Below are 26,759 nucleotides of genomic sequence, written 5' to 3' on the forward strand. Positions count from 1 at the left end.
CATGGTGCACATGTGGAGGTCAAAGAATGACTTTGTAGTTACTTCGCTCCTTCCATCTTTGCAAGGATCCAGTGATTGAGATTTTGTCACCGGGCTTGTGTGGGAAGCACCTTTGCCCACTGAGCAATCTTGCTGGCACCCCTGGTGGTAGCTCTTACTGTTAGGTGTAAGTGGAAGCTTTGGTGTAAACATGTTGTTTTAATCCCAGGTGTTGGATATAGGGCTGATTCATATTGTCCACAGCAGCAGACTGTTTGCCTCTTGGGGCTCTGAGCGGGGCTCTTTTGCCAGCTGCAGACAGTTTAATTCGGAGGACTCTGGAGAGGGAATAAATGCCAGAGCCCAGAGAAAGACAGGGGCCTCCAAGAAAGAGGAAGGCTGCTGCTCCCCCCTGCTGCTCCTGGATGCTGTTGATGCAATTGGATGAGAAGAAGGTGGAGATGTCCTGAAATGAAGATTGGACTTGCCCCAAGGAACCTACCGACCCTAAGCAGCAGGGAGTAGCTAAGGAGAACCACTCCCCCTCTCCCCACCAACCTTCTTTCTTCCTACCTGGGGTCAAGGTGTTGGAGGAATAAGGGGTGGAGAAGGGAGGTAGACATATAAGGAAACCCCAATAAAATAAAGTAGATAAAAAGTATGCCCACAGTTAAGGGGCTGTTTGTGCAACCTGCGTGCTAGCATCAAGTGAAGGGTGCACTGTGAGCTGGAGGAAGCCAGCTTCTCCAGGCCTTGCAGAGGGAATGGTACCTAAGGGACCTAAGGAATGTGATTGGATGGAGATGGGGAGTGAGTAGCAGGTGCCTGACCCTGTGCTTGAAATCTGGAAGCTGTGCCTCTGTCCTCTTTTCTTCCTATGGATTACAGGTTCTGGAGTTACGCACTTTTATTTGTGAGGACATGTGTTTCTTAGGGGCATCAGGTCTGGAACAATAGTAATTTTCCCAGGAAAGCAGGACTTTATCCTTTTATATGTAGAAAATGAAGCCTCTGCTGAGCCCCTTCCTGTTTCCCTTGGCCCTTGGTGTCTTTCGTTGAGGGATCATGGAGGAGACACTGACAGAGGTGTCTACCAGGCACGGTACGGAAGTGCCTACACTGATCAGATGGCTCTCCGGATACACAGTTTGAGAGTCCCTCCTCAGGCTGGCAGTGGCATCCTTTTCAACCCGGAGAGAAATCTCCAGACAAGAATGCTGTAGCATAAAATTGCATACACTAATCTGGATTTAAGCCCTTGCCTGCTTGCCCCTTCCCTAATACCAGTGTGATCCCAAACAGGCCTTGGGGGGCCTTATTTACCTCCAGTTTCCTGTGAAGTAGTTAAGAGCGCTTGCTGTTTTTGCGGAGGACCCAGATTTAGTCCCCAGCATGCACATCAGGCAGCTCACAAGCCACCTGTAAACTCCAGTTCCAGGGCATCTGACTCCCTCTCCTGGCCTCTCTGGGCACCAGACACTTACGTGGTGCGTAGGCATGCATGCAGGCACTCGGACATACATTTAAATAAAAATAAGTCTTCAAAACGGGCTGCATCACGAAAGTGCTTGTTACCTTCTTAGCGAGCTTAGTGTGATTTTTAAAGAATCCTTCAGGGTGTATTAGTTGAAACTCTTGGTCTGCTTTCCGCAGCAGGCCACATGGGAGCCAACTGGCCCTCCCTGGTTTCTGTAACTGGTTCTTGTGATGGGCTTTCTGGTCTCTGTCCTTCTGCCTGTCACTTAGATGTTCTGTCTGTTGGCTTGCCTGTCAACGTGTGGGGGTAAATACAAACCCAGATTTTGGGGTCTCTCTCTACCTCCATGTCTTACTCTACTAAGGACCACTTATGTGTAGTCTAAGATTATCTTAAGTTTTTGGGGGGGTGCAGGCATAACACCCCATCATCACATGCAGAAATTATGTCTAATTAAGTTGCCTAAGTCTTTTTCACACCTCCTACATTTGTGCATTTTTTTTTTTGCACCCAAGTGTCCAAATAACATTATTTCCTCTCGGTTGCAAATCCAATCTGTTGATCTTTTTAGCTCTTGACTCTGTCATCCAGTGCATTTGCCATCTCCCCTGGAAACTTGTCATCCTTGAATTAGAGAGGAATATTTTACTAGTGTCTTCAATGAAGGGACTGATGGAAATGCTGAAATAGATGCGACTCAAAAAGAACACCTTGGCTGTCCGTCTACTGTTTGTTAGTTAGTACCTTGCACTGTTACAGGCTATTGGGACGTAGTTCTTACTTCCTTGCTCTGTCAACGGGATGTGATGAGATTGTTTTATGTAGCTCTGTAGACAAAGCATGTGATCTTGAAAACAGCCACTTTGTCAGGGAAGGGAAAGACACATCAGAATCTCTCTGTAGTATGGATGCTGGCTTATGGTCCGTGACCCCTGGCTTCATTCTACAATTGATGATGGCTCAAGGATGCATATGAGGAAATGTTACTGCCATGTTTGGGCTCATGTGCAAGGTGTTGAGGTGGTTGTGAGAAGCAAGATCTCAGTGGGCATTGGTTTCAGACATCTTTTCCTGGCAGGATGCTGGGAGCAGAGGTTGTAGGTTGTTCGGCCTGGTGGATGGAGACTCCTGCATTGTGGAGAAATCCTAAAGTCTGAGGGTCTTGGTGAGAAGTGCAGCTTGCCTCTGAATAAATTAAGGGTTCACATTATCCCCTAGATACTTAGAAAATGTACAAAACAAAGAAACAAAACTACTCATAGTGGTAGTCTGGAGGTAACAGAGTAAAATAGTAAATGCAGAAATTGCAGGAGTTATGAAGGCCATCACATGACTTAGGTGAGGTGAGGGTGGTGGTGACAAAAGGGTGGTAGGGGTGGGCAGGGTGGAGCTAAGAGCTCCCTTTTCCATGATACTTTTACAAGGCAGGAGCTCCATTGACATGCAGATATACCTGGATTTAGGAGAAAAACCCATAAATGTGTAAAGTTAGAAAGCCAGTGGCAGGGGTGCACTTTCTGCCCTTCAGTTATAGCAGATAGTGAGATGGTGTTGCAAGTTTGGTTTGCAAAGACGGTGGGTTGCATATGGTGTCATGGGTTTTTCCTGATCCAGAGAGGTGCATGCAGGCACACGGCTACCTCAGTGAGCTTGCTTGTTGGTGAGCTATGTGTTCAGACCTCATCACCAAGGCAGGTCAGTGTAGGACTCGGCCTGGGCCTCTCTGCCTATGTATGCTCTGTGGTAGAGCTATGGCCAAACTTCCCTCCCATGCCATTGGACTCTCCTAGGTCTGTGACAGAGGGACGGTACCTGGCCTGTCTTTACCTTGGTGTGACTAAGAGTAGGGTAAAATAGGGTGAATGTTTTTCAGAGAGATTTTCTCTTTTCCTTTAAAAAAAAAAACCCGGCAAATTACATAGAAAATAGACTAAGCCATTTTCATAGTTTTACATTTGTATAATTTATGTTAACCACATCTCCAGAATTTCTTTTCATCTCATCTTGCAAAACTATTCCCTATATTCATTAAACACCAACTCTCCACTCCTTCATCTCTTCTGTCTCTGGTAACCGCGGTTCTAATTTCTGTCCCTTTGACTTGTCTCCTCTGTGTACCCCATGAACTGGGATGAGAGAACCCTGTTTCGCTTGGCGTATTTAACCTAGCACAGTGTACTCTCAGGGTTCACGCATACTTGCCGTATGTTGGAATCTCACTCCATTTCAGGGCCAAGTCATGTTCCATTGTGCACCTGAATTTTTTTCTCCACCTGTTCATCCGTCATCTTTGGGTTATTCCCCTATTTTGACTGCTGTGATTAACATTGCCACAAACATGGACGTGTGGTCTGCTTTAAACGTTTGCTTGGTTCCTGTTGGCTGTCTCACATTTCGTATTTATTTAGTGTTCATGCCCCGCTCCTCCGACTCCACAGTAGCTCTCCCTTGCTGTTGTTTTGTAGGTATTGAGGCTCTTAACCATGGAAGTTTCCTCCTTAGACTTGAGTATCTTCTGGGTGAGCTCTTTGCTGGTCTGGCCTGCCTCTTCCCGTGTTCTCATTCTCAGGGTCTCTTTGTCTCAGTCTCTTCCCTCTGTCTGTCTTTCCCTATCTCTCTCTGTCTCTGTGTCTCCCACACACACGCCCCTCCCCCTGCTTCTCTAGTTGTCAGTCTCTGTCCCCCCCACCTCCCCACCCCAGTCTTGACATCAGCTGCTTGCTTGCAGGGACTCACCTTGCTGAGTTCTGGTCCTGCAAAGATTTCAGTATTTGCATAACTAACTAGTCATCTCTGTTGTCTCAAAATCACATTCTGTCACGTCTTGCGGTTTATTTGTCACACCTTATCCTGGTGTTAGTGTGCATCATGCCCACAGCATGCACAGAGAGCCTCTCTGGGTCATGGGTGGGCTTTCAGTTCTGTGAGGATGGACTACCCCTTGAAGTCCAAAGTTTTTGTCGCTGCTGACTTCCGGGCACCTGGGAAGCCCTTAGCTAGTAATAAGCGTCACTTACATATGTATTGGAAGAATTAATAAATTTATTCGCAAGCCTACATTTGATTCACGAAGAAACTGGGGCCTAGAGTGACCTCGGCTGATTTTTGTATTTGTGAGTGTTTATCGTCATCGTCGGCGTCATCCGCAGTTGGGCATGGAGCCCAGGGCCTTGTGTGTGCCAGGCAAGGGCTGTTCCACTGACTTGCATCCTCTAGTCCAGGGCCCATAGTTTGACACTGCCATGGAGAATCACATCATAGCGTTGGAGGGACACGTGAGTGAATGGGGTTTCCACACTGATTATCAGCTAGATTTAGGTAACTGGTTCATTAACATGAGCTCGGGTCACTTAAGGAAACTGGAACCTTGCCTCCTGAAGTGAGCCGCTCCTGGAATGAGCATGCACACATGGCCTGTAAGCAGAAAGATGTAACAGGTCTGACAGGCAAGGCCAGTGTGCATGCGGGAGGGCTGGGGGCCGGCCTTAGAACGCTTGCCTGCTTCTAAGCAGAACAGGCACAAGTCACGGGAGGGGATCTGAAAGCAGAGGCCTTTCTCTGAAGGCCTGCGCTTAGTGGGGCCTTGTCCTGGCTTGGCTGCTCCCCGAAGGCACCCGCTCCCCAGCCCCCAGCCCCAGCCTCTGGCTGTGTGGTTAGTTCACTGTTGGTAGTACAAGGTGAAGATGGAGATGCGTGGCCTGGGGAAGGCCTCTCGGTGAGACTGAGCCCTGGTTCTGTGGCGCTCCCTGCCCCCACCGTGTGTGGGGTGGCAGGTGGGGGTTTTACCTGCTGGATCCTGTGTGCTGCCTTAAAACATGCAATCATTGGGAGTGGAAATAACAAAGAGGTTCAGAGCCTTTTACAAGGATGTTATTTTAAAATATGGCCTTGACTATTGGGCTTTGGGGTGTTTTAAGAGTAGAAAGGCATGTAGGATATCTGTCAGAGCAAGTCAGGCTGTTGTTAGGAAGATCTGTGAACGCAGCTGTCCCGCTGAAGCAGACCCAACTTCATGCTGCACAGACCCGCTTGGCTACAGAGGCTTTACATGGAGGGGGCACTTGAGCGTGTTCCCTCGCCTTGGAACAAATTCCCTGTAAGTTTTCCATTTCTTAATTGGCGTGGTAGGGTAGAAGCATCCTATCTATCTCTTTGTAAATTCCTTGCCACTTCCAGCGCTGGTTTCTGTGTCCCCAGCATTCAGGGCCGCATCTCATGTGCGCATAGATTTTCAGATTGTTTCTATGGTGAGATGGCTCTTCTGTAGAGCAGCTAAGAACAATTTGCACATTCAGATCACACTTTTTTTTTTTAATTTCTCTTCTCAAAGTCACCCATGTAATGGAAATCCCTTACATTCCTGTCATTGCCCCTCACTTATTGAATATATACCAGGTGGCCAGGCTTGTCTTGTCTGTATGAAATAGAAATGTACATACACAGTGTAAACACGTCCTAGTTGACACACGGAGATAAAAGGCTTAACATGAATTGTGTCTGTTTACACTTAACACAGAAAATTCTACTCTTGACAAACTCTGGAGTATCACTAGTGTTTGTTACCATAACACTACCTCCCCCCTCTCCCCCAATCTGATTTTCTAGCTAGTTGCAGCTTACTGCAGGTAGAGGACCAGATTCTACCTCCTCCTCTCGAGCTCCGGGTTTGTACTCTCAGACCTTAAAGGGCAGCAGGGCCAGCAGCTGTGGGAAGACTGTGTATTCACGCTCCACTCCATTTTTCCCTTGGTTCTTAAGTGTGTTTCATGCTTTGTCTATGTGGGTTGCTTGGGGATTTTCTCAGCTTAATGGCTCAGTGGGTAAAAGACACCATACAAGCATGGTGACCTGCCTGTGTTTGAGTCCCAAGCACTCAGATAAAAAAAACAAAAACAAACAAACAAACAAAAACAGGCATGGCTGCATGTACCTATAACCTCAGCACTGGGGAATCGGAAGGATGTGGGGACAGGTCAGTTCCAGGAGCTCCTTGGCTTGCTACCCTGGCCAAAATGGCAAGTGTCTAGCTCCGTGGGAACCTTCCTGAAGGTAGTAAGTCAGGGACAATAGAGAGGAGGGCAGCCCTCTACCTTCTCTGTGCACAGGCACAGGCACAGGCACGCCTACCTGCATACTGAAGTGCGTGGGACACACACACAAGAAATACAGGTGCATAGGCTTTTCCCTGGGTCGCATGGTAGATCTTGGTGGGTGCAGAGAGAGGGTAGTGACAAGAAAGAATTGGGGGGTTCTTTTCTGGGTTCTCCTGCCTCTCACAGAATGGTAGCTCATCAAGATCAGCACCTGGCATCCATCAGATGGACAGATTTTGAAGTCACCCTGTGGTTTAGCAAGCCTTGGAGATGTAGCGTGGTTCTGCCCTGTACCACGGAATCTGAGTGCCATCCTATGAGCACAGTGAGGCGGGCCCCATGAGTGCGTGGCCCAGTCTGTGTTTTCTAGCCTCCGTCCTGTGCATGCTCTTTCTCTTCTCTCTGCTGCACTTGTTGCACCTCTGGGGTTCCCTCAAGCTGTCACCAATCAAGGCAGCTCCAGACTACCTCCAAGATGTTCCTTGCTACTCTCTCTGCCTGGGTGCGCTGCCCCTTATACTTTGTTAGACATCAGTTTGGGTCCTAGAAGCAAAGCATGGCAGCAGACCATCTCCATGGATTCCGTCCTCTTGAGAAGTCCTGCGGACCCGCTTAGAGCTGTGAGCCTCTTTCTTCACATTCCCAGAGCCCTGCCCGCTAAGCCTGGCTACGGAAGATTGTTTTCCTAAGTTTGCCAGTTGCTGGAGACCGGGGTTGTTCACTCTCCTAGTGCAAAGTTCATTGATAGTAATCCTCTGCCATTTTGACTTTTGCAAAGCGATAGCATCTAGAAGCAGGGTTTGTTGACATAGTTACTGGTACCAGTGGATTCATTTTCACTGGAAGTGATTGTTATGGTGAGCCACTGGCTAAGCCAGACTAGCCTTCTTGCACAATGCAAGAGCTCTGCTGTGTTGGATCTCACCGTCAGAACTGGAGATGGTCGGTTGCCCAATGTGTCTTGCTCCATCATCTGCCTTTAGGCCCATAGTTTGAAAAAAAAACCAACAACAAAAAACTAATTCCACTTCTGCTCTGTATCTTTTATTTCCAATCATAAACTAAGACTATCTCATTTCTGAAGGACAGTTGATCAAAATGGAAAGCATCTTTGTTAAGTGGATGACTTAGTGATATTCTTGTGGGGGCTGTTGGTAGATTGGTCAATGGTTTTTTGCCAGCTTCCTTCCTCTTCATCGTATTAGCAATATTTAGATTGGGGTAACCGAATGGAGGGATGCATTTGCTAATGCTCAGCCAGTATGCAGCCTTCAGCATATCTCTGATGACAGTGACACAAAGCACCTACCTGACTTGGTCACTGTGGTAGCAACAGTCTGTTCTACAGGTGAGGAAATTGCGGCTTAGGGGCAGAGTTTGTCCACTTGATGGCGTGAGCCGACATCCTGATGGGAATTCCGGGATTCAGACCCCGGTTAAGCTCTTTGTGACTCTCCAGGACTCCTTGGTGCCTTGCACAGGACAGATGCTGAACACAGGAAGCTCGTCATCTGTGTTAACTCTTCCAGACATTCAGATAGCCCAGCTTTGGGAGAAGTTCTTAGGGAGTTGCGTTCCAAGTATGTATGGATTGCTCACGCTATTCCTTTGAGTTCTGAGAATAAAAGTTCTGCCAACTGGCTTTGAGGAAATACCTGGGAGTTTTTGGGAAAAGTGACTCTCACCTGAAAAGCTTTATTAAAATGGTGTCTGAGCAGAAATGAATTTTGGTCCCAGGTGCCATGCTACTGCCTAGTGCCTTCCATCTGTTTTGCCTCTGCTGCCCTCATTCCCTGGCGGGGCCCTGCAGCTGGGGTCCACCTCAGCCCTCCCAGCACTGCCTTTTCTCTCTGTTCCTGGCTGCCTTCATTTCCATATGCTTTTTACTAAGAGACTCACCTGGGATCTTATGGTTCCAAATTGATCTTACATTCTGAAAGCAAGTGTTGGGGTCTTTTTTAGATCTACCAAGTATCTGTTGGCTTTGAAATGGAGAAAAGGGCGTTTCATGACTCCGCTGTGAGCGGAGGGTGTGTCTGCTCCACACGCTGTGGAGCATCCTCTTCCTCTGTGCATGGACTCTTTGACAGGCAGGCGTGCTGCATTGCTTTCCTGTTAGTGGCTTGTGCCTTTTGAACACTGTGCTATCATTCACAGCCCAGCTTGAGTATCCTCTTTCTCTGTTTCTGTCTCAAAACACCCAGAGACCAACAGTGTCGGTCAGAATCCAAAACGGCTAGTTGCCAGGCCCTGCCTTGTACTTTGTGGCTTCGGCTTGTCTTCTGTTCCGGAATAAGGGGGTAGTTTCTTCCTATTTTTTCCTTTGTTCTATAAATGCGGGTGAGGGTGTAAATAAGGAAATGGCTCTTCGATTCAAAGGCGCTTCCAGTCCTAGCTCTGTGTGAAGTTGGTTGCCTTCTGTTCCCAGTGGTCTTCTCTGGTGGAAGAGGCCACCTGGCAGAAGGTAGCAGGTCCTGCGTACTGCTTGCATATTGACAGCACGTGAAAGACATGTTAGTTATGTCTCTCTGTGATTCTTTGCTTGGTCCCGAATTTTTATGATTTGATGGAAATAATAACATGACTTGATACCTAATAACTTTCATAATATGATCAAGCACATGTTGAATACAGTGATATAGCCCCTGTAGATTTAAGAGCAAATTAATATACCTAATTTACAGTGGTATAGAAGGAATAAGATATTTTAGGCTAGGCACAGGACAATTTTCTTCTTCTTCTCCTCCTTCTCCTCCTCCTCCTCCTCCTTCTTCTTCTTCTCTTCTCCTCCTCCTCCTCTCTTCTTCTCTCATTTCCGATGAGTGAATGACTTGATGCCTTTCTTCTCTAAGGCTCTGAGTCATTGACCAGAAGCTGGGTAAAAATTGAGTCAAGAAATGAGAGCTGGGCAAGGAGAGGGGAGCGGGAGGATAGTGGGGGACTGTTGAAGATCAGGTATTAGCACAGAGCTCTGAGGAGGTGATGTGTAAATGGAAACGTACAGGAAGAGAGAATGGGGAAGTGTGTGAAGGGGAACCCTGTCAAGGCAGCAGGCTGTGAGCGGAGAGGAGCCGCGCCTGTTGGAGGCTGGTGAGCAAGTGTGCTAATAAGCAAGGATGTGCTAGGAGAGGAGATGGAAATCATGTTGACTTGGCATTTGGTCAAGGATGGAGAAAGACGTTGTGTCACTCAGGCCAAAGAAGGTGACATTGGTCAGATCAGAGTTGCAGAGGTTAAAAGTGACAAAGGCAGGGTACATACAGTTCATTTGTGCTCCAGGTGTGTGTCCTCTGGTGTCTGTCATGGAACAAGCAGTGTGTTAGCCTCTTGGGAACTAAATAGTAAATAATTTCCCATCCTTCTGGAGCCGCCCTCCTGATGGGAGTGGCCAGAGTGAGAGAGCATGAAAAGAAAAGCTAGAGCCAGGCTCCCAAGAGGGTGGATATACCCTAAGTGGGAGATTAGTGAGGTTGGGCATGAGCAGTGAGTATCACAAAGAGCAAGAGGGGGGCTTAATCATGAGGAAAGACCTCAAGGATCCATTAGGTTCGGAAGGGAAGCCCAGAACTGGGTGTTTCTAAATGACATGAGTGCCAGGTGAAGGACAAGATGAGTTGGCAAGACTTACTTTTGGCATGAGCAAGTTACATGGCAGCAGCACGGAACAAGATGTGGAAGCTGGGGAGCGGGTCACTGTCAGGGGGGAAAATAGAATGAGTTATTAGAAAGCTCTGTGAGACGGAGAGTAGGCAGGTGGATAGATTCTTAAGCAGAGTCTGGGTCAGTAACATGTATTCCAAGGTCACCCTGAGTATAGATGGCACAGGAGGCCACTTGGTGTGTGAGAGGACAAGAGACGGCTGAAGGGATCCCAGTTAGTGGTCAGGTATGAGGGGGGAGGATGGTTATCAGTGGGATCACGGCATCCAGGGAGCACAGAGGAGGCAGCAGTGCCACATGCTCTGCAAGGCTTTGTCAAGAGCTGCACACTGTTGCAAGGTCCACAAAGGATTCACAGTAGTGGGGTGGGCAGGGATAAGGATGCTGCAGGAACACCTGTGTCAAATGCCACTGTAAAGTGGTTGGCGTCTTCTGACTTCTCTGAATCTGTCTCCGCACCTTTAAAGCGGTGATGATGCGATCTCAGGTGAGGTGTAGTTGGGAGCATCACAGAAGAGGAAAACATCAGCATCTTCCAGCCTGTCTGGTGTGCTGTGTGCCCTTCTCCCATTTCTTCTGTCCTAGGGGCCTTGTTTTCTCAAAATGAAGGCCCTAGACCAAAAGTTTTGTCCATTTTTTTCCTGCTATCCACCTCACCATCATGTCCCCTCTGCCTTAGTTCCATTGCTGTGAAGAGACACCACGTCCATGGCAAGGCTTAATAGAGGAAAAACATTTAATTGGGGCTGGTTTACGGCTTCAGAAGTTTAGTCCATTATCATCATGGCAGGAAGCGTGGCAGCGTGCAGGCAGACGAGCTGCTGGAGCAGGAGCTGAGAGGTGTCCATCATGATCGGAAGGCAGCAGCAGGAGACTCTGGGTATAGCTTGAGTAAAGGAGACCTCAAAGCCCGCTCTTGCCATGACACACTTCCTCCAACAAGGCCACACTTCGCAAGAGTGCCTCTGCCCATGGGCCAAGCATTCAAACACGTGAGCCTGTGGGACCATTCCTACTCAAACCGTCGCACCTGCCTAGCTCCCTCAGTGCTGTGATGCCTAGGGAACGTCTCCTTTCCCTTCACTCCACTTTGAGTCTGTCCTGGAGTAACCCTATAAGGCCACCCTTGGGCTTCTCTCCTCTATCGGATCCTTGGGATGGGCTCGGTTCCTGTGAGGTAGTGTCCACTCCCCCCCCCCCCCCAATCCTTCTTGACAGCAAGCATCCTACCAGACTCCTTTCCTTTGGTCCTTCTTTGTGTCCGTGCCTGCTAGTTGTTCACCGTGGGTCTTAGCTCCTGGCTTTTGCTCTGAGCTTCTTTTTATCTCTCATGGAATCAAATTAACGAATTTCGTGGGTCAGAAAAGCTTCAGTAGTAGTTGATTTTATTAACTACTAAGAAAGCATAGTAACCAAGGCTGTTTCTCCATGTGCGTTTCAAACTTCTTAAAAGGCTTCGAGTCTAGAAAACGGCCTAGCGGTTAAAGACAGCCTCTGTGTTTTGTTAGGTGAGCCTCAGCCCTCCATAACTCCAGCTTCAAAGGACCTGACGCCGTCTTCTGTCCTCAGTGGGCACCTGCACCCATACTCGTAGATACACATACAACAGAGTTGAAATAAAAATTTAAGAATTTTAGTATTGTGGACATTTTGCCAAATAAAAAATAGAAAGAGAAGAAAAAGAGAAACAAAAAACCTGTTGTAATCTACAGATGCCTTGGGCTAGTTTCTTCACTTCTAGATGTATCCTAAGAAAGTGCTCTTGGATATCTGAGATACTGTTTATAATGTGAAAGAACTAGAGATGACCAAGTATCTAAGCAATAGAGAGTAGGTTAGAAGAAAAGGGGACTTGTATTTGTTAATAATTTAAAACTAGTTTCCCTGTTTTAGGTTAAAAAAGTTAGTGATTTTTGTGTGTGCACATGGCGTGTGTGGAGGTCAAGACGTTTAGAAGATGGTTCTCTTCCACAGTGGGCTCCAGCGCTGGAACTCAGGGTTGCTTATAAAGGACCTCTGCTGGCTGAGCCTCCCAACAGACACCCAGTTGCTCTTTTTTTTTTTTTTTTAAACGACGTTTGGCATGCTTGAATGTTCACATTAGTTAACTGAAGTAAATCTGTTTACAAATACTATGTTCTTGTCCAATTTTATTTGTAATTTGCAGAGAAAGGACGATTGGCATAGGTAAATGAATGCTGTTTACCTATGACTGTTGAGATCACTCTTTTTTTTTTTTTCTGATTTTGCTGTTACCTAACTTCCATTGGAAACATCTTACTTGATTAACACAACACACTGTGTTCAAGTTGGAAGCCTGTGTCTCTTTCATTCATAAAGTCTTTTCTTCAGGTATTTCTTTTGTGTGCGTTTTTGAGAAGAGCACAGGGCCACCTGGTCCATATCAAATGGTGCCTGCTCTCCAGGTCACTGTGACTGTTCTTGAGTAGACTTCACTGCTTTCTGTCCTTTGGGCTGGACACAGTAGTAAGTTGTTGACACTCAGCTGCCAAGCTTTTATGTAGGTGTGGCGAGCTCACATCTGCAGAAGGGGTGGGGACTGAGAACCTTGGCAGCTCTGGGACAGCTTGGGCTGTAGTGTGAACTTTGGCACACAACCCTATGTGACCTTGAACCGAAAGCTTTAGTTTGGATGGTTAATGTAGCCGGCTTCTCCCACAAGTCAGTGAGCATGTTGTACAGCATCCAGGCCAGTGTAGGCAGCTGCGTGACGGTAACCAGGTAGCTGTGTGGGTCTGCAGTGAAAAAAGCGAGTCGTCATCTTGTTTATAATAATACAAGTTTTATGGAAATTCATATTTTAGAGTAACCTCTGTTTAACAGAATGTTCCGCTTTGCCCTCTCGTCTCCCTCCAGTTTGTGGTCCCGGCATTGACATCCGGAACGACTACCAGCAGCTGAAGCGCCTAGAAAACTGCACGGTGATCGAGGGCTTCCTCCACATCCTGCTCATCTCCAAGGCCGAGGACTACCGAAGCTACCGCTTCCCCAAGCTCACGGTCATCACCGAGTACTTGCTGCTGTTTCGAGTGGCCGGCCTGGAGAGCCTGGGAGACCTCTTCCCGAACCTCACGGTCATCCGCGGCTGGAAACTCTTCTACAACTACGCACTGGTCATCTTCGAGATGACCAATCTCAAGGATATTGGGCTTTATAATCTGAGGAACATTACTCGGGGGGCCATCAGGATTGAGAAAAACGCTGACCTCTGTTACCTCTCCACTATAGACTGGTCTCTCATCTTGGATGCAGTGTCCAATAACTACATTGTGGGGAACAAGCCCCCGAAGGAGTGTGGGGACCTGTGTCCGGGGACACTGGAGGAGAAGCCCACGTGTGAGAGGACCACCATTAACAATGAGTACAACTACCGCTGCTGGACCACAAACCGCTGCCAGAAAAGTAAGGATGCGCACACAGTGGGGCTTTCTCAGCTTCCTTCCACCCCCTCCAGCCCCCACCCCACCCCCTCGCCACCTTCACCTCCGTCAGGGCAGGGTGAGGGTCTTTCACGTTTCACACTGCCTTGTGGAAGCCTTTCCCAGGGATGGGGCGGGGTGGGTCTTGGTTAGCCTTTCTGTGTAGCTGGGCTCTCTGAGAACTGGGTGGAGGCTCCTGTGGCTGCTGCCAAGTCTGGTTGGAAACAATTCAGTGCATTTAGAGGCTAGAAGTTTACTAGTCTCGAACTTCTTCGGTGAGAAGGGTGACTGGGCACACAGATGTTTCTTGCAGGTGATTTCTTATAGTCTGGAATTCTTTGTGTTAAAGAGATTTATAGTATCCTCGTTGTCATTTTGTAGAGCAAGAGTTCTTTCTCACGGGTGAACTTGGAGTGTAGTTGGATAAAGGAAAAACATAACACCCGTCAGTGTCCTGTGAAAGTGACCTTTGGGTCTTGGGACCCCGATGCTTAGGAGACCTGGCTTAATATGGAGCACTTGGTAGATAGGAGACCCGTGTGCCAGTGTCCAGGAGTCCCTGGTTCAATCTCTCCTGGAGACAGTGCTATAGGAGGGGGTGCTTCTGAACCTTTGTGCTTGCATTTCTTCTCCTGTACGGCTGTTGTGGAAGTCTCACACAGTCACTTAGTGAAGGGAACTTGAAAAGCAGAGTCACATGGTGGTAATGTTTGAAGCCTGTTTGTGCATCTACAATATGCATATTTTCTTTGTAAAATAACCTTACCCTGGTGTCACAGATGCTACAAGAATCAAGTTGCTTTCTTGTTTCTTTTCTTTTTTCTTTTTCTTTTTTGCTAGAATGTGCCTGTGGCTCAGGGCATTGATTATATTGATTTCAATAATTCAGCAATATTTAGATACAGTGGCCAGCAAGATTCCCCTTACTGGTTTCCCTCAGCATGTTAGCTATTGTTAGCCAGCCCAGTTAAAGACCCAGAGAGTTCATATACCCCAACTAGTTATGAAGAGTGCCCCCTCAAAACTCCTTACCAAACCCCCAAATTGGACGGGCTGGTCTAGTCTCTGAAGTGTGTATAATCAACAAATGCAAGGCCAGCCCTCACAGGCAGCTCTATGTCACCAGCCCTTTAGCTGGGGCTAAAGTAGGAGTTTACACAACTTGATGCCTCTGTAATTTGGGGTGTGTGTGTGTGTGTGTGTGTGTGTGTGTGTGTGTGTGTGTAGGAGTGAGGGGTGTGTGCAGTTCTGTGGTGCTGGCCTAGAACATGCTGTGTTCTCCAGCTACCCTTGAACTCATGACAGTTCTCCTGCCTCAGCCTCTCACGTTCTGGGATTATAGGAATGAGTTCTTGCCCATTGTAACAAAATTTTGTTTTTTGTTTATTTCTAAATATTAAAACATTTATTTCATGTGTTTGTGTGTTTTGCCTCTATGTGTAACCGTTCACACCAGAGTTACAGTCCGTTTGTGAGCTGCCACATGGGCGCTGGAAACCGAACCTGGGTCCTCCTAGGAGCTGAGCCATTTCTCCAGTCGTCAAGGTTTTGTTTTTAAAGTAACCTTGGCATTTGAAAAAAGAAATAATCTTAAAAAGCATCATCAGAGATTTGGGTGCAGAAATGAGAGTCCAGGATGACTTAACTGGCCAGCTCACCTGAGCTCTGCTTCAGCTTGTTCCTGGCGCAGGTGTGCCACCCTTTAGTGGTGACCAAACTGAGTATAGACGAGCAAGTGTTTCAGAAGCTTATACGCTCCGCACAAAAGCGAAGGGCTGCATGCAGCATCGTTAGATGCCACCTACTCAGTGATTGCACAGAGGCTTTGGTCTCACTGTGGCTTTTCAGAGGCTTCTGAAGAAGTCCAGGCCAGAGATAAGGCCTGTATTCTGGTCAAAGTCTAAGGTCATCAGTAGCCAGAAATTATCAAGTAATTTAAATTGTGTAGGCTTTAGTTTCTTTATCTTTTAAAAAAAAAAAAGGCACGAGTTCTCTCTTCCTCATAGAGGAAGGTTGAATTAGACCAGAGAAAAGCAACCGGGGTTAGAAATTGAGTCCTGATGCCAGTGTGCCTATTGGCTGGACCCGGTCCCTGCAAGGCCGTGCTCTGCAGCCTTTCCCTCGGCCAGCTATACCAGTCCTGATGACGTCGCACTTTGTGATTTCACAATGGAGGACTTTACTGCCGAGTCCATTCAAGGATCTTGTCTTCTTACCGTGTCCTAAAACCTCAGTCATGGTCGTAGGTTCCCGTAGGCTTTCTAACTCTGCCACGTTTCTTTTCCTCTGCATAGATTCCTATTCTAGTGTATGCTGTCATGCGTGTAGAGGCCACTAGCCACGTGCACCGGATCCGAGCTCTTCACCTGTGTGGCCTGCCTCAAGTAAGGCCTGCTTTCAATATAGAGTTTCCAGGATGTAGTATAGGTAGAAAAAAAAATCTTTGAAATAGTTCCATGCCCGATGTTTTTAAATTGCTACTACGCTGAAGTGTACTGTGATGGCTTTACGTGAAAAAAGTAAAATGTGCTTTTAACGTCCGTTCACCTGCTTGCCTTTACTTCTGCATGTGGCCAGTGGCGTCCTCTCTCCGTTGGGCAGCGCAGCTTCAGCGGCTTCCTTGGAGGCTGAGTTCTTCCCTTCATCGTCTCTAGACAAGCGGCTTCAGTCATGCCGTCTTTTCTTGCCCGTCTCCACTCAGAGCCCTTGATCATCAGTCAGAGAGCCAGGGCGTCGAGTCCTCACAGTATGCTCACCTCGAGTTCACATGAGCCACTTGAAATGAGTATTTGAAGAATCCCATTAAGTTACATTTTGCTGGCTGGTGGCAGAAGAGGGAGAGCATCAACGTCTGGGGGGGGGGATGGGGGGGGAGCTGCTGCTGTAGAGGAAAAACATGTGGTCAAGCTGTGATGGACTGAGTTTTCACTCGGTGTCTTTGCTCTTCTTGGATCGCGTCTGCTGGCCGATGGCGTGGAGGCAGCCCACTAGAGAGGGGCCACTCTAGTGGCTACACTCCGTTGTTTCTTTGGTTTTGTGATCTTCTGCAGTCCTGAGTTGTTCCTAAATAGCCGGGGCCCTGAGGAATTGTGTATGGCCTTTTTGGTTTCCTAGTGAAAGAGCTAGCAATGCCTTCGCGCTTGGTGGTTGGGCCTTCCTTCCTTGTTTCGAAAGGGCTTCTGCTTCTCCACCTCTCCCCTGTGGCAAGCTGCTCTTCGTTGGTCTTTTCTCCATGTAGGCTTTGGTAGTTGATTATCTCTGGCCTTAGTCCATGTGGGCTGCTGCAACAACGGTTCACACGCTGGATGGCTTAGAAACAGTCGATTTGTTTTCTCACCATTATGGAAGCTGGAGGTCCAAGAAAAGGTGCTGGCAGCTTCTCTGTCTGATGAGGGTCTAGTTTCTGGGTGTTTCCGTGCCTGCCCCCCCCCACCCCCCACCCCCCCACCCCGATGCTTTCACATGGTGGAAAGAAGTTAGGCAACTTTCTGGTGTCTCTTTAACAAGGGTACTAATCCCAGTTACAAGGGCTCCACTCTCATGACTTAATCACAGAGCCTCACCTCTTAGCACTGGGCACTGGGTTTCAATATGTGAGTTTGGGGAGACGTAATCATTCAGACCAAGGCATGGCTGGAGCCTCTTCCTCTTCTCTTACTTCATTGTGTTTCCTGGTCCTTTAGCATCCTCTTGTCTCTGTCAAGGCCAGACCTCTTTAGGAGCTTAGTTTTTGTGACCCTGGCTGTCCTATACCTCACATTGTAGACCAGGCTGGCTTCAAACTCAAGAGATGCTCCTACCTCTGCCTCCTGAGTGCTGTGAGTAAGTGTGTGTGTGACACACACCACCACCTGGTTTCTTTTTGAGCTGTTAACCTCTTCCCATTCATAAGAAGACCACCTCCAGGCGCTGGCTCTCTCAGGGAACGTCTGCTTGTTTCTGGGCTCTGTCTATAACCCCACCTCCTCCCTGTGGGGGGTCAACACTCTTCTTCCCCTAGCTAATGGTCATGCCAGAAATGCTACCGCTTGAGCCTTTTTTTTTTTTTTTGAGTTGCTTCCCTTTCTAATTGGCCGTCGAAGCCCTTACCGTCCTAAATACTGCTCACTCTCATCCTCCAGCCTCCCCGTTGCCTACACAGTGAGTGACACAGCTCTTCTCCAGCCTCCCACTTCACCCCACCAGCGAGTGCCCCATTGAGTAGATCTGCTGTCCCCCGACACTTCTGTAGCAGGCCCTCCTGAAGCTCTTGGGTGGTTTGCCCTCCTCCCCCATGTAGTATCACTGACACCCTTTCTCAGTCATCTTTCTGTTGTCCAGTCTGCCGTCCTCCATCAGACCTGGCTGAGCTCCAGCCTTGCCTTTTCCAGAAGAAGACCCCAGGGCTCCGGAGCCGCCAGGGGTCGTATAGCCTAGCACCCGGCGCTGTGTTTCTTGGCAGTGTTGCGTGGGTTCCGGCTGTATCTTCCCGTGCATTCCCGCTAACTCCCTCAAACAGAGCAGTGTGCAAATGGCACTCCGCAGCAAGCTCAAAGACGGTAAATCATGAAATGTGGTTCTGATGTTTCCTCTGTCCCTGTCACCGTCACTGCTGCTGAGGAACACTGCCACCCAAACCTAAATCGGCAAGAGGATCTCCTGCAGACACCAGCTCTTCTCTCTCAAGATGCAGACGTCTAAAAGGTTGAATCCTGGCCCCCAGAAGCTGTTCAAACGGTTGTCCAGCTGTTTGTTGAAGGCAGGCCCGCCTTGTATCCTAAGGGCTGGAGGTCAGCCTTCCTGAGTACCTGTGGTTTTCTGACTTCTCATGGTATTTACTTAAAGCCATAGAGGCTTCCTGGTATCTGGTTTCATATGTAAACACCTTTTCCAAAAACAAAACAACATCAAGTTAAAAACAAAAGTAAAGCCTGAGACCTGACTGCTGAACTTGGCCTCTAAGTGCCTCTTAGCCCACCAGAGCCAACAGTTCGGGATTGGGTCACAGCACCCCATTGCATGTTCAGAGGACAAGTCTTTGCCAGAAAACCCCTGAAGGCATGAACCTGGCCGCCCTGGAAGCTAGCTCTGTTGGCAGGGCCACCTTGTTTCGGTGAAAAAGACACTGACTGGGGCAGTGGTCCTGCAGTGTGTTGAATTGCCCGCTTCCCCAAAATGAGAAATCTTGGTTATTGCAGACTGGAGCCTTCAGGATGATTGTGGCTCCCTTTATTGACAGAAGGAAACATTATATCTCAGGATGGGTCCTGGGTCTCAAAATGAAGGCAGGTGGTGTAAAACAGACTGTTCTCTGATACTGGGTCTCACGGTCTTGTTAGTCAAACACTGGTCACCGGGACAGCAAAGGCCTATAGAGAGTTGCTTGCTTTCCCATTTCTTTGCATTTCATTGCAGGCTGATAGTCTGTGTCCCCCAGGGAGAAAGTGGAAGGCTTGTTCAAGCATTTGTAAATCCCCTGGAGTTTTTTGTACTGTGATAGTCCAGCCATGCGTTTTAACTTTTAATCTTCAGCTACCTGGGAAGACCCAGAGTATGTCTGGCAATGCCATGGCGTGTCCGCCAAGCTGCTGCAGACTGCTAAAATAGATGATGGTGTGTGCCATGAGGCAGGCCCGTGGGCTCTGGTGGGTGCAGACCCAGAGGTGAACAAGTGGGCCCTGGCTTTCCACACATTGTGTTACAAGCCTATCTCTATTGCCTGGGAACGCCTCTGTTCTGGTCAGCTGCTCCACTGAGGGGTTGAGCTTTATTTAGAAGGGGGTCACATGCCCTGGGCCCTCAGTGCTATATGCCTTTTATAGCCGGGTGTGGAGATTGCATTCTATCCTGATTGCTAACCCCTGGTACAGAGGTGCTGAAGCAGTTTGCGTCCACATCTCTCTGGGACATCACTTAGCAGACTTGAGTACTTAGAGCAGGGTGTCTGGTTCCTAGTTTGCTTTGGGCCAGTTGTCCTTTAGTCGAGGGGTCAGTATTCCGGACTGAATTCAGAAGTCAGATTTTTACTAAGGATAATCATCTTAGGGTCTGAAAAAAATTTCAGACTCTCTTTATAGTGTTTTGTTTCGTTTTTCAACTTGATGATTTTGGAGAATACTCCAAGTCCCTTCATATCCCTTAGCTAAGCCTACTCTTAGGATGGTTCTGGTTTCTGCTTGTTTTCCTGATAGCCCCTTGCTTTGGTTACGTTTCTGTTTCTATCTTGCTCTTCTCATATGTATGCCAGTGTGACATTTCCAACTAGAGGGGGGTTGCGTGGAACATATGGGCCTGTGGCTAATCTCATCCTGGACTGTGCTGCTCAACTCCAGTGTATCATGGTTCAGAAGTCAAGTTCAGCTAGCGGTGGTGCTGGGAGGTTTCATTTGGAGATGTTCCTTCATCCAGCACATGATGGGAACCAGGGACTCGGGTTTAATAAGGTGGGCCTCCCTGAGCTTGGTCCAGGGTGGAGTAGCGTGGCAAGGCTAGTCTCCATCCATGAAACAGGGATGATCAGATAAACCTGGAAAGCACCCTCCAACCTACCCAGCGCTTAGTGAGTTCTTGGTCAATGGTGGCAGCTGCCGCTATTTTAAAAATAGCTGCATTCAGGGGCCATCTAAACTTTTGAGCATTAAGCTGGACTGACTCTATATTTATTGCCATATCTGAAGTGGTCTTTCTCTGTTGCCTTTTCTGAGTTGCAAACATTCAATTATCATACGTAGCAGGGCATAATGTAGGAGTGGTTCTTGCTAATTTAATCGGAATCGTTCAAATGTTCATGTCTGCCCAGATAAGCCCTATCTTTAAAGGACACTCAGTGATGTACATATGCCTGCGTCCGGATGCCACTAAGGACCTTATAGGTGTATGTAGACCCCATTCCTCTTGTTATCAAACTCTGTGAGTTGATTCTGCTCGCAAACTTGGTATTTGAGAGAATTTAAGAAATGCCAACAGATTTTTGTTTGACGCTGACATTAAATGTTATCTTTTGAAATGCTTTCCCTCTTTTCTGAGAACATTGAAGTGTTTAGAGAGTGGCTATAGTTTTTAGTAAAGATAACAAGGAGGTACATTTTCACTGGTGACAACTGCAGATCGCACACAGCGAAGGTGGCAGCCATCTGCTCCTGGAGCCTGCGCCTATTTATGCTCTTCTTTGGGTAATAATAGCTGTGCGCATACACGTTTGTGTGCGGACATGTGTTTGCATTTGCACATTTGTGTGTGAGTGTTTGTGCATGTGTGTTTATGTGCGCCTGCATATGCGGGCGTACCACTGCCTTCCCCACCCGGCCTCCTCTTCTCCTGCTTTGTTTTGTTTCATTTTCCTCCTCTTGCTCATCGCAGGAAACAAACACCGGCTCTCAGTGTCCTCTCTCAGATCTTCCTTCCGTTCCCGGGCATCAGGTGGGTGGGAAGATGCCGTGCAGGAGTGCCAGGCCCTCTTCCGGAAGCTGGCCTTCTGTTTCTTCCCATTATTGAATAGAAGTTGCTTGTTGTTTCTTTGCCTTGGCCACAAACAAGCACTTGGTCCCGTCTTCTTCCTGCCATTTGTTTTTCTTCATGGAACTACGTGGAATGGCAACAGAGACAGCGCTTAGTGACTTGGTTGCTTGGTACTCAGCCTCGCTTAGAGAAACTGGCAGACTGACCCCCACATGAGGTCGCCTCAGATTTGTCTTCGCAAATCCTAATGAAGGCACTGAGGAAAGTAGCCAGAGTGGCGCAGTAGTTGCCCCTACACATTCTATGAGCTCCAGCAGATGAATGAAATCATAAATATATCAAACTTCCATAGACTATCTATGATACATTTCAGTTTAAAAGTTGGACGCAAGTAGAGATTAGCAACAATATTTAATTGCATGTGACAGTCAAAGCCTCCATACACTTGGCTGAGTAAATGCTATCAGATTCTTGGGATATTGCACAGCTATGATGGGGGGAAAATCTTTTTGTTCCGTTACTCAGTGGGTTTTAAATAATTGACTGTTCTGTATTCGCCAGTGTTCCTTTCAGAAGGTCCCCAACAAATAACCAAGTCATGGAAGCTTCCGAGACCAGTAAAGCGGAGTGGCACTTCTTCCGTTCACTGACGGGGAGCTGCACCTCTTTCCAGTTTCAGGTCCTGTCCAGGCAGTCCTGCAGGGGTCTCCGTCTCAGCTTACTGGGCGTCTTGCCGCCTTCTCCCGACTTCTGCCTCTTCCTAACTGTCCTTTTATGACCACAGCAGGACTCCGGTCTTGACGGTCATATGGGTTTATGAATGGAATCCTGAGAATGTATAATTTTCTCCTAAGAATGTTTCTGTAGCTCAACAAGCGCTTCTTGTTTGCTAAGGGAGAGGGGAAAAAAAAGTTTTTCCAAAGAGTCACTAGATGCCAGAGATGACAACGGGGAGTAGGCTGGAGCTCCGGGTGAGGCTGTTTAGACCAACAGACAACGGACAGGAAGCCAAAGCCTTGCCAGAGGAGTTTGTTCTGCAGGATTAATTTCGTTGTAGGTTTGTTGCTGGCCACACAGTGGCAATGACATTTGGTGCCTACAGTGATGCAGGGCTCATTTGTACTTTATTCTCAGCCAGAGGGCCTATGAGCCTCACCTATTTGCCTGGCATGAGCAGGTTTCAGACCTTTGAGTTGGCTCAGTCTTACTGGGAAGCTTTTTAAACCTCCTTGGGTAAGCCCACAACTTGGGGGCACTGTTGTCATCCCAAGCCTAGGATGGTAGCAGTGGTTTTCAACCTGTGGGTGGTGACCCCTTTGGGGTGGAGAGTCAAACGCCTCAGTCCATTGGGAGAACACAGATGCTTGCATTACGATTCATAAGTGGCAAGATTACAGTTATGAAGTAGCAACAAAGATCATTTTATGGTTGGGGGCGGGGTCACCACAACACGAAGAACTGTATTAAAGGGGCACAAGAAGGTCAGGGAGCCCTGGATTATAGGGACAGGGCTGCAGAAGATAAGTCGGTTAGAGGAAAATGGTAGTCAGGATGGTACTCATACCCTGCTTCAGCTCACAAGTTAAAGTTGAATGGCTTGTGAGTGGCTTATTATGGGCTGCTCAGATTCTGCTAGCAAGCTTGGTGTGTAGACAGTTTTAAAAGTAGCACTTCAATGTGTGAGCTCCTCAACCTCCTATTATCCTCATCTTGGTTTTGGCTAATGTATTCAAATCAATACAAACTTGACCTTCCTCTGTGCTTTCCCACTTTGGCCCAGATGCCCGGATGAACAAGTGCTAAAAAGAAGAAGGCCCAGCCCAGCCTCATGACCAGGGTGTTCTGCATGAAAATCTTACATGTACAAGAATGACAGTTTATCCAGATCACAGTTTCCCAGCTTTTGGCTTACAGGAGTGGCTCTAAGGCTGTCACTTTCCCTCCCTCCTTTTTTCTTTCTTCCTCCTGACTTGGAGATTTAATGTTGAGGGTGGTAAGGGTCTAGGGTGGTTGTGCTAGCTCTGGATTTTGGCAGTTGCTGCTAAGATTGACGATAGACATTCTAACCAGCTTCTGCAGATTGTACACCGCCACCCCCCTCTCCCTCTCCCACCCCACTCTCCCACCCCCACCCTCCTCTCTCGCCCCCACCCCGCTTTCCCACCCCACCCCCCTCCTCCACCCCCTGTAGAGAGCAGGCTCCCAGATTGCTTTAGACCGAGGCTGTGAACTTGCATAGGCAGCTGCAGCTCACAGGGTCCCAAGAGTTTTCTAGGAGCCATAGATGCAGGCTGGAAGGCTAGCAAAACACCTGCGTGATTGGGCAGAAAAAAGGAAAGGTGGTCAGAGAAGAGTAGAGCAGGGAATCAGGGTAGGATTTATGTTAAGTGTTGCATTTTTGAAGTGACATTTTCTTGGTCCGGCCTTTGCTGTTATCAAAGTGAATTATTCATAAGTACCGAGAAACACCAATGAAACTTGATTATGTGGAATGCATTTAAATTCACCGAAGTCATTCTTTTCAACTGATGTCGGCTTTCCCCTGGCTAGAATCCAGCAGCTTGATGACCTGGGAAGAGTGTTCTCTCCCACCAGTGTTGAGGGAGGGATGTGTCCACGGTGCTGTTGTTGAGGGACATCAGAGTCCACAGTGCTGGTGGAATGACAGAGCGGAAGCACACCTTCCCTGTTGGTTTAGAGTGTGTGTTGTTAATGTGCTTTCCCCATAGGCATCTGGTTTGGCATGCAAGTTTCAGCCAGAGCAAACCTTAACTGCCAAGGTGTCTTACAACATCTCCCCTTACCTGTCAAGCCTTTTTTGTCTGAGAGTGAGAACTGTCCAGCTTCCATACCCTCGGGTCTTAGTTACTTTCCCATTACTGTGAGGAGATACCAGGATCAAGGCAACTTATAGATGAAAGAGTTTATTGGTGCTTACAAGCTGCAGAGGGTGAGTCCATGACCAGCATGGAAGGGAGTTTGGTGGCAGGCAGTCAGGCGTGGCATGGCACTGAAGCAGTAGCTGCTGCTGATGTAACAAAAGGCAGAGAGAGAAAGAGAGCTATTGACCATGGTGTGAGTTTCTGACATCTCAAGAGTCCACCCCCAGCAGCACACATCCTTCAACAAGTTTACACCTCCTAATCCTTACCAAATGGTTCCACCAGCTGGGACCAAACATTCAAAATATACGTAGGCATGTGGGGCCATTTTCATTTAAACCACCGCAACTAAGCAGTCTTGCCTTACTCTTCCTGCTGGTTCTGGTAGGTATGGAAACTTTAAAGAGGGACTCATAAAATATTTTCAAATGACCAAAATGGTCCATGATTAGCTGGGACAAATAATCCAACTAAATGACTGAGTTTAAGAGTGAATGTGTATCTCATGTCCTTGGAGGTTCATGTTCCTTCTTGCCAACCTTGCAGCCCAGGGTTGTTGGTGAAGCAGAGAAGAGGTTGATATACCTGTGGATGAGGACAATGTTGAAGAGGCTGGAATCTTGAGGAATTCTAAGTAGGGCCTTTACAGACTATCTTCCCCGCCCCCCACCTTTAATTGGCTGAAGTTTCTATGACCCCCTCCAGCCCACCCCCCACTCCTCCGGTGGCAAATTGAGCTGTCCTTGTTTATTGTGAATTCCGTGCTAAGCAGGAAGAGATGACAGGAACTCATAATCTTGTTGGGTGATAGGTAAGAATAGGAGATGCTGGGATGGGGTGGTAGTTCATTAGGTGAAGCACTTGCTTCATGTTAGGACCCCATTTAACCCCTAGAACCCATGCAGGAAAGTAGAATATGGCACATGCTTATAGCCCAAAGATGGGTGGGTCCTGGTCCTGGTCCTGGTCCTGGTCCTGGTCCTGGTCCTGGTCCTGGTCCTGGTCCTGGTCCTGGTCCTTGCTGGTAGGCCAGACATCCTATTTGGTTAATCTTACTCAGGCAAGTGAGAGACTCTATTTCAGAAAATATGGAGGACGGCACCCGAGGACCAACAGTGAGGGCTGGCCTTTGGCCTCCTCAGAGTACATACAGCTGCATATAGAGGACCACACACACACACACACACACACACACACACACACACACACACACACACACACTTCAAAGTGAAAACTTACACAGTGGCAGGGTAATCCAGCTTTGGCTGAAAAAGGAATAGAAGTAATAGGTGCTTAGGGCTCAGAGGAGGAGGGCAAGTGTGGTTGGTATTTAGAGTTTTGTTTAGACCAGATATTTGCCTCCGGTGAAACTGAGATCTTCACTTAAGAATGCTCACACTGGCTCATTCCTGTTTACCCAGCATTGTATACATGGCTCTCAACTCAGGAGTGGGTTGTACTTCAAATTTTAAGATGTTTGGAATGTGGAGTATCTACATAAAAGCAGAGGTTTAGGTGGTGGTTTGCATCCCAGGATCTCGACATCTGCTTGGGCATCTGAGACTATTTGGCTCAGACCATCTTTTATATCTGACTGATGCCCATAGTTTTAATTCTGTGAGGAGAAGGTGAAGTGTTGCCTTTTTTGGTGGTGGTGGTGGTGGGGGTTAGGTAAGGTAGAATGGTTGTAGGAAACTGGTTGTTTTCATTTTTACACCTCTCAATAGTCCCTTCTGAGAGCTTGACACTTGTCCGGATGTTGAGGATTGCAGGCGTGAGGCAGCAGGGGCTCAGAGGAAGCTGGAAGGTGGAAGCTAGTACTCTCGACTCTGCTCATCCAAGGTGGCAGGGAGGGTGGAGAGGATTCTGAATGGAATCAGGGACATATTTAGCAGGACTTGAATTCCTTTCTGTGATGCCTGTGTCTGAGAAGTATGGACAACTCACGTGTTGGCTAGTTTCCGCTCTTCATGAAAGGCTGCTGAGAAAGTTAAGCCATACAAAGTTAGTGTGTGTCCAACAGCAATTGAGCCTGAAATGGGAGGGTCTGGATACAAATGTTTCTCCTGGACTGCTGGTCTCCTCTGTAGCTCTCTGTAAAAAAAAAAAAAAGGGCAGAGATATTCCAGACCACCCTGACCCTGCTTTTGTCTCCGCTGCTCTCTAATCAAAGAAAAACTCGTGGTTGTGATCATTGGCCTGGAGAAATACTAAATCTATGTGAAGTATGCAGGCATGAATGGGCAAAGGAGGGATTTGTGGACGAGAATCTGCTGAAACAAACAAGTAATATAAATGGGCAGAGAGAGATATATTAAATTGATTGTATCTTTCAGCTCCTGGTACTTAAGGCAGAGATAAAGTGGTGAGAAAAGGCTGTCATTTGAGTAATGAAAAGATGAGGGAGTTTTGAAGCTGGCTGGGATTTTCCTGCCTGTTGATAGAGTAAGTTGGATGCTGGCCTATACAGGAAGGAGTCGGGCAGCTCTGTCTAGAATAGAGCATGGCCCTGGCTGCTTTCTGAGCTCATAGAGGATGCTTACATCCTCGGGCTGGAGTTTATTGGATAACAGCTCATTAAACTCCTGTCAGAAGCCTTCATTTAGCGTTGTGGAGAGACCTGCAGTGTCTACGTTATGAAGCCTGTAGGTTTTTTTTTTTTCTTAAAGCATGCACATCAAGTATTTGCTTATTAAGTGGGGCAGTAGATTAGGACTCAGTGCAGTTTTCCTCCCTCGTACTATGCCCAGAAGACCCAAGATTTCTTGGGGGATTTTTATTATGATAGTAA

General features: G+C 47.7%; 1 protein-coding gene across 2 annotated transcripts in view; it reads left to right on the plus strand.

Annotated features, from left to right (window-relative positions):
- The window catches only part of IGF1R (insulin like growth factor 1 receptor), a 290,765-nt gene that overhangs the window by 43,160 nt on the left and 220,846 nt on the right, over nt 1-26,759 (plus strand). For both annotated transcript variants that reach the window (XM_084774155.1, XM_084774156.1), the window contains exon 2: nt 13,087-13,632. In XM_084774155.1, the coding sequence (XP_084630281.1) occupies nt 13,087-13,632 (546 nt within the window). The remainder of the gene's footprint in view (nt 1-13,086; nt 13,633-26,759) is intronic.

This window comes from Acomys minous (genome assembly GCF_964271855.1).
Source record: "Acomys minous genome assembly, chromosome: 2".
Lineage (NCBI taxonomy): Eukaryota > Metazoa > Chordata > Mammalia > Rodentia > Muridae > Acomys > Acomys minous.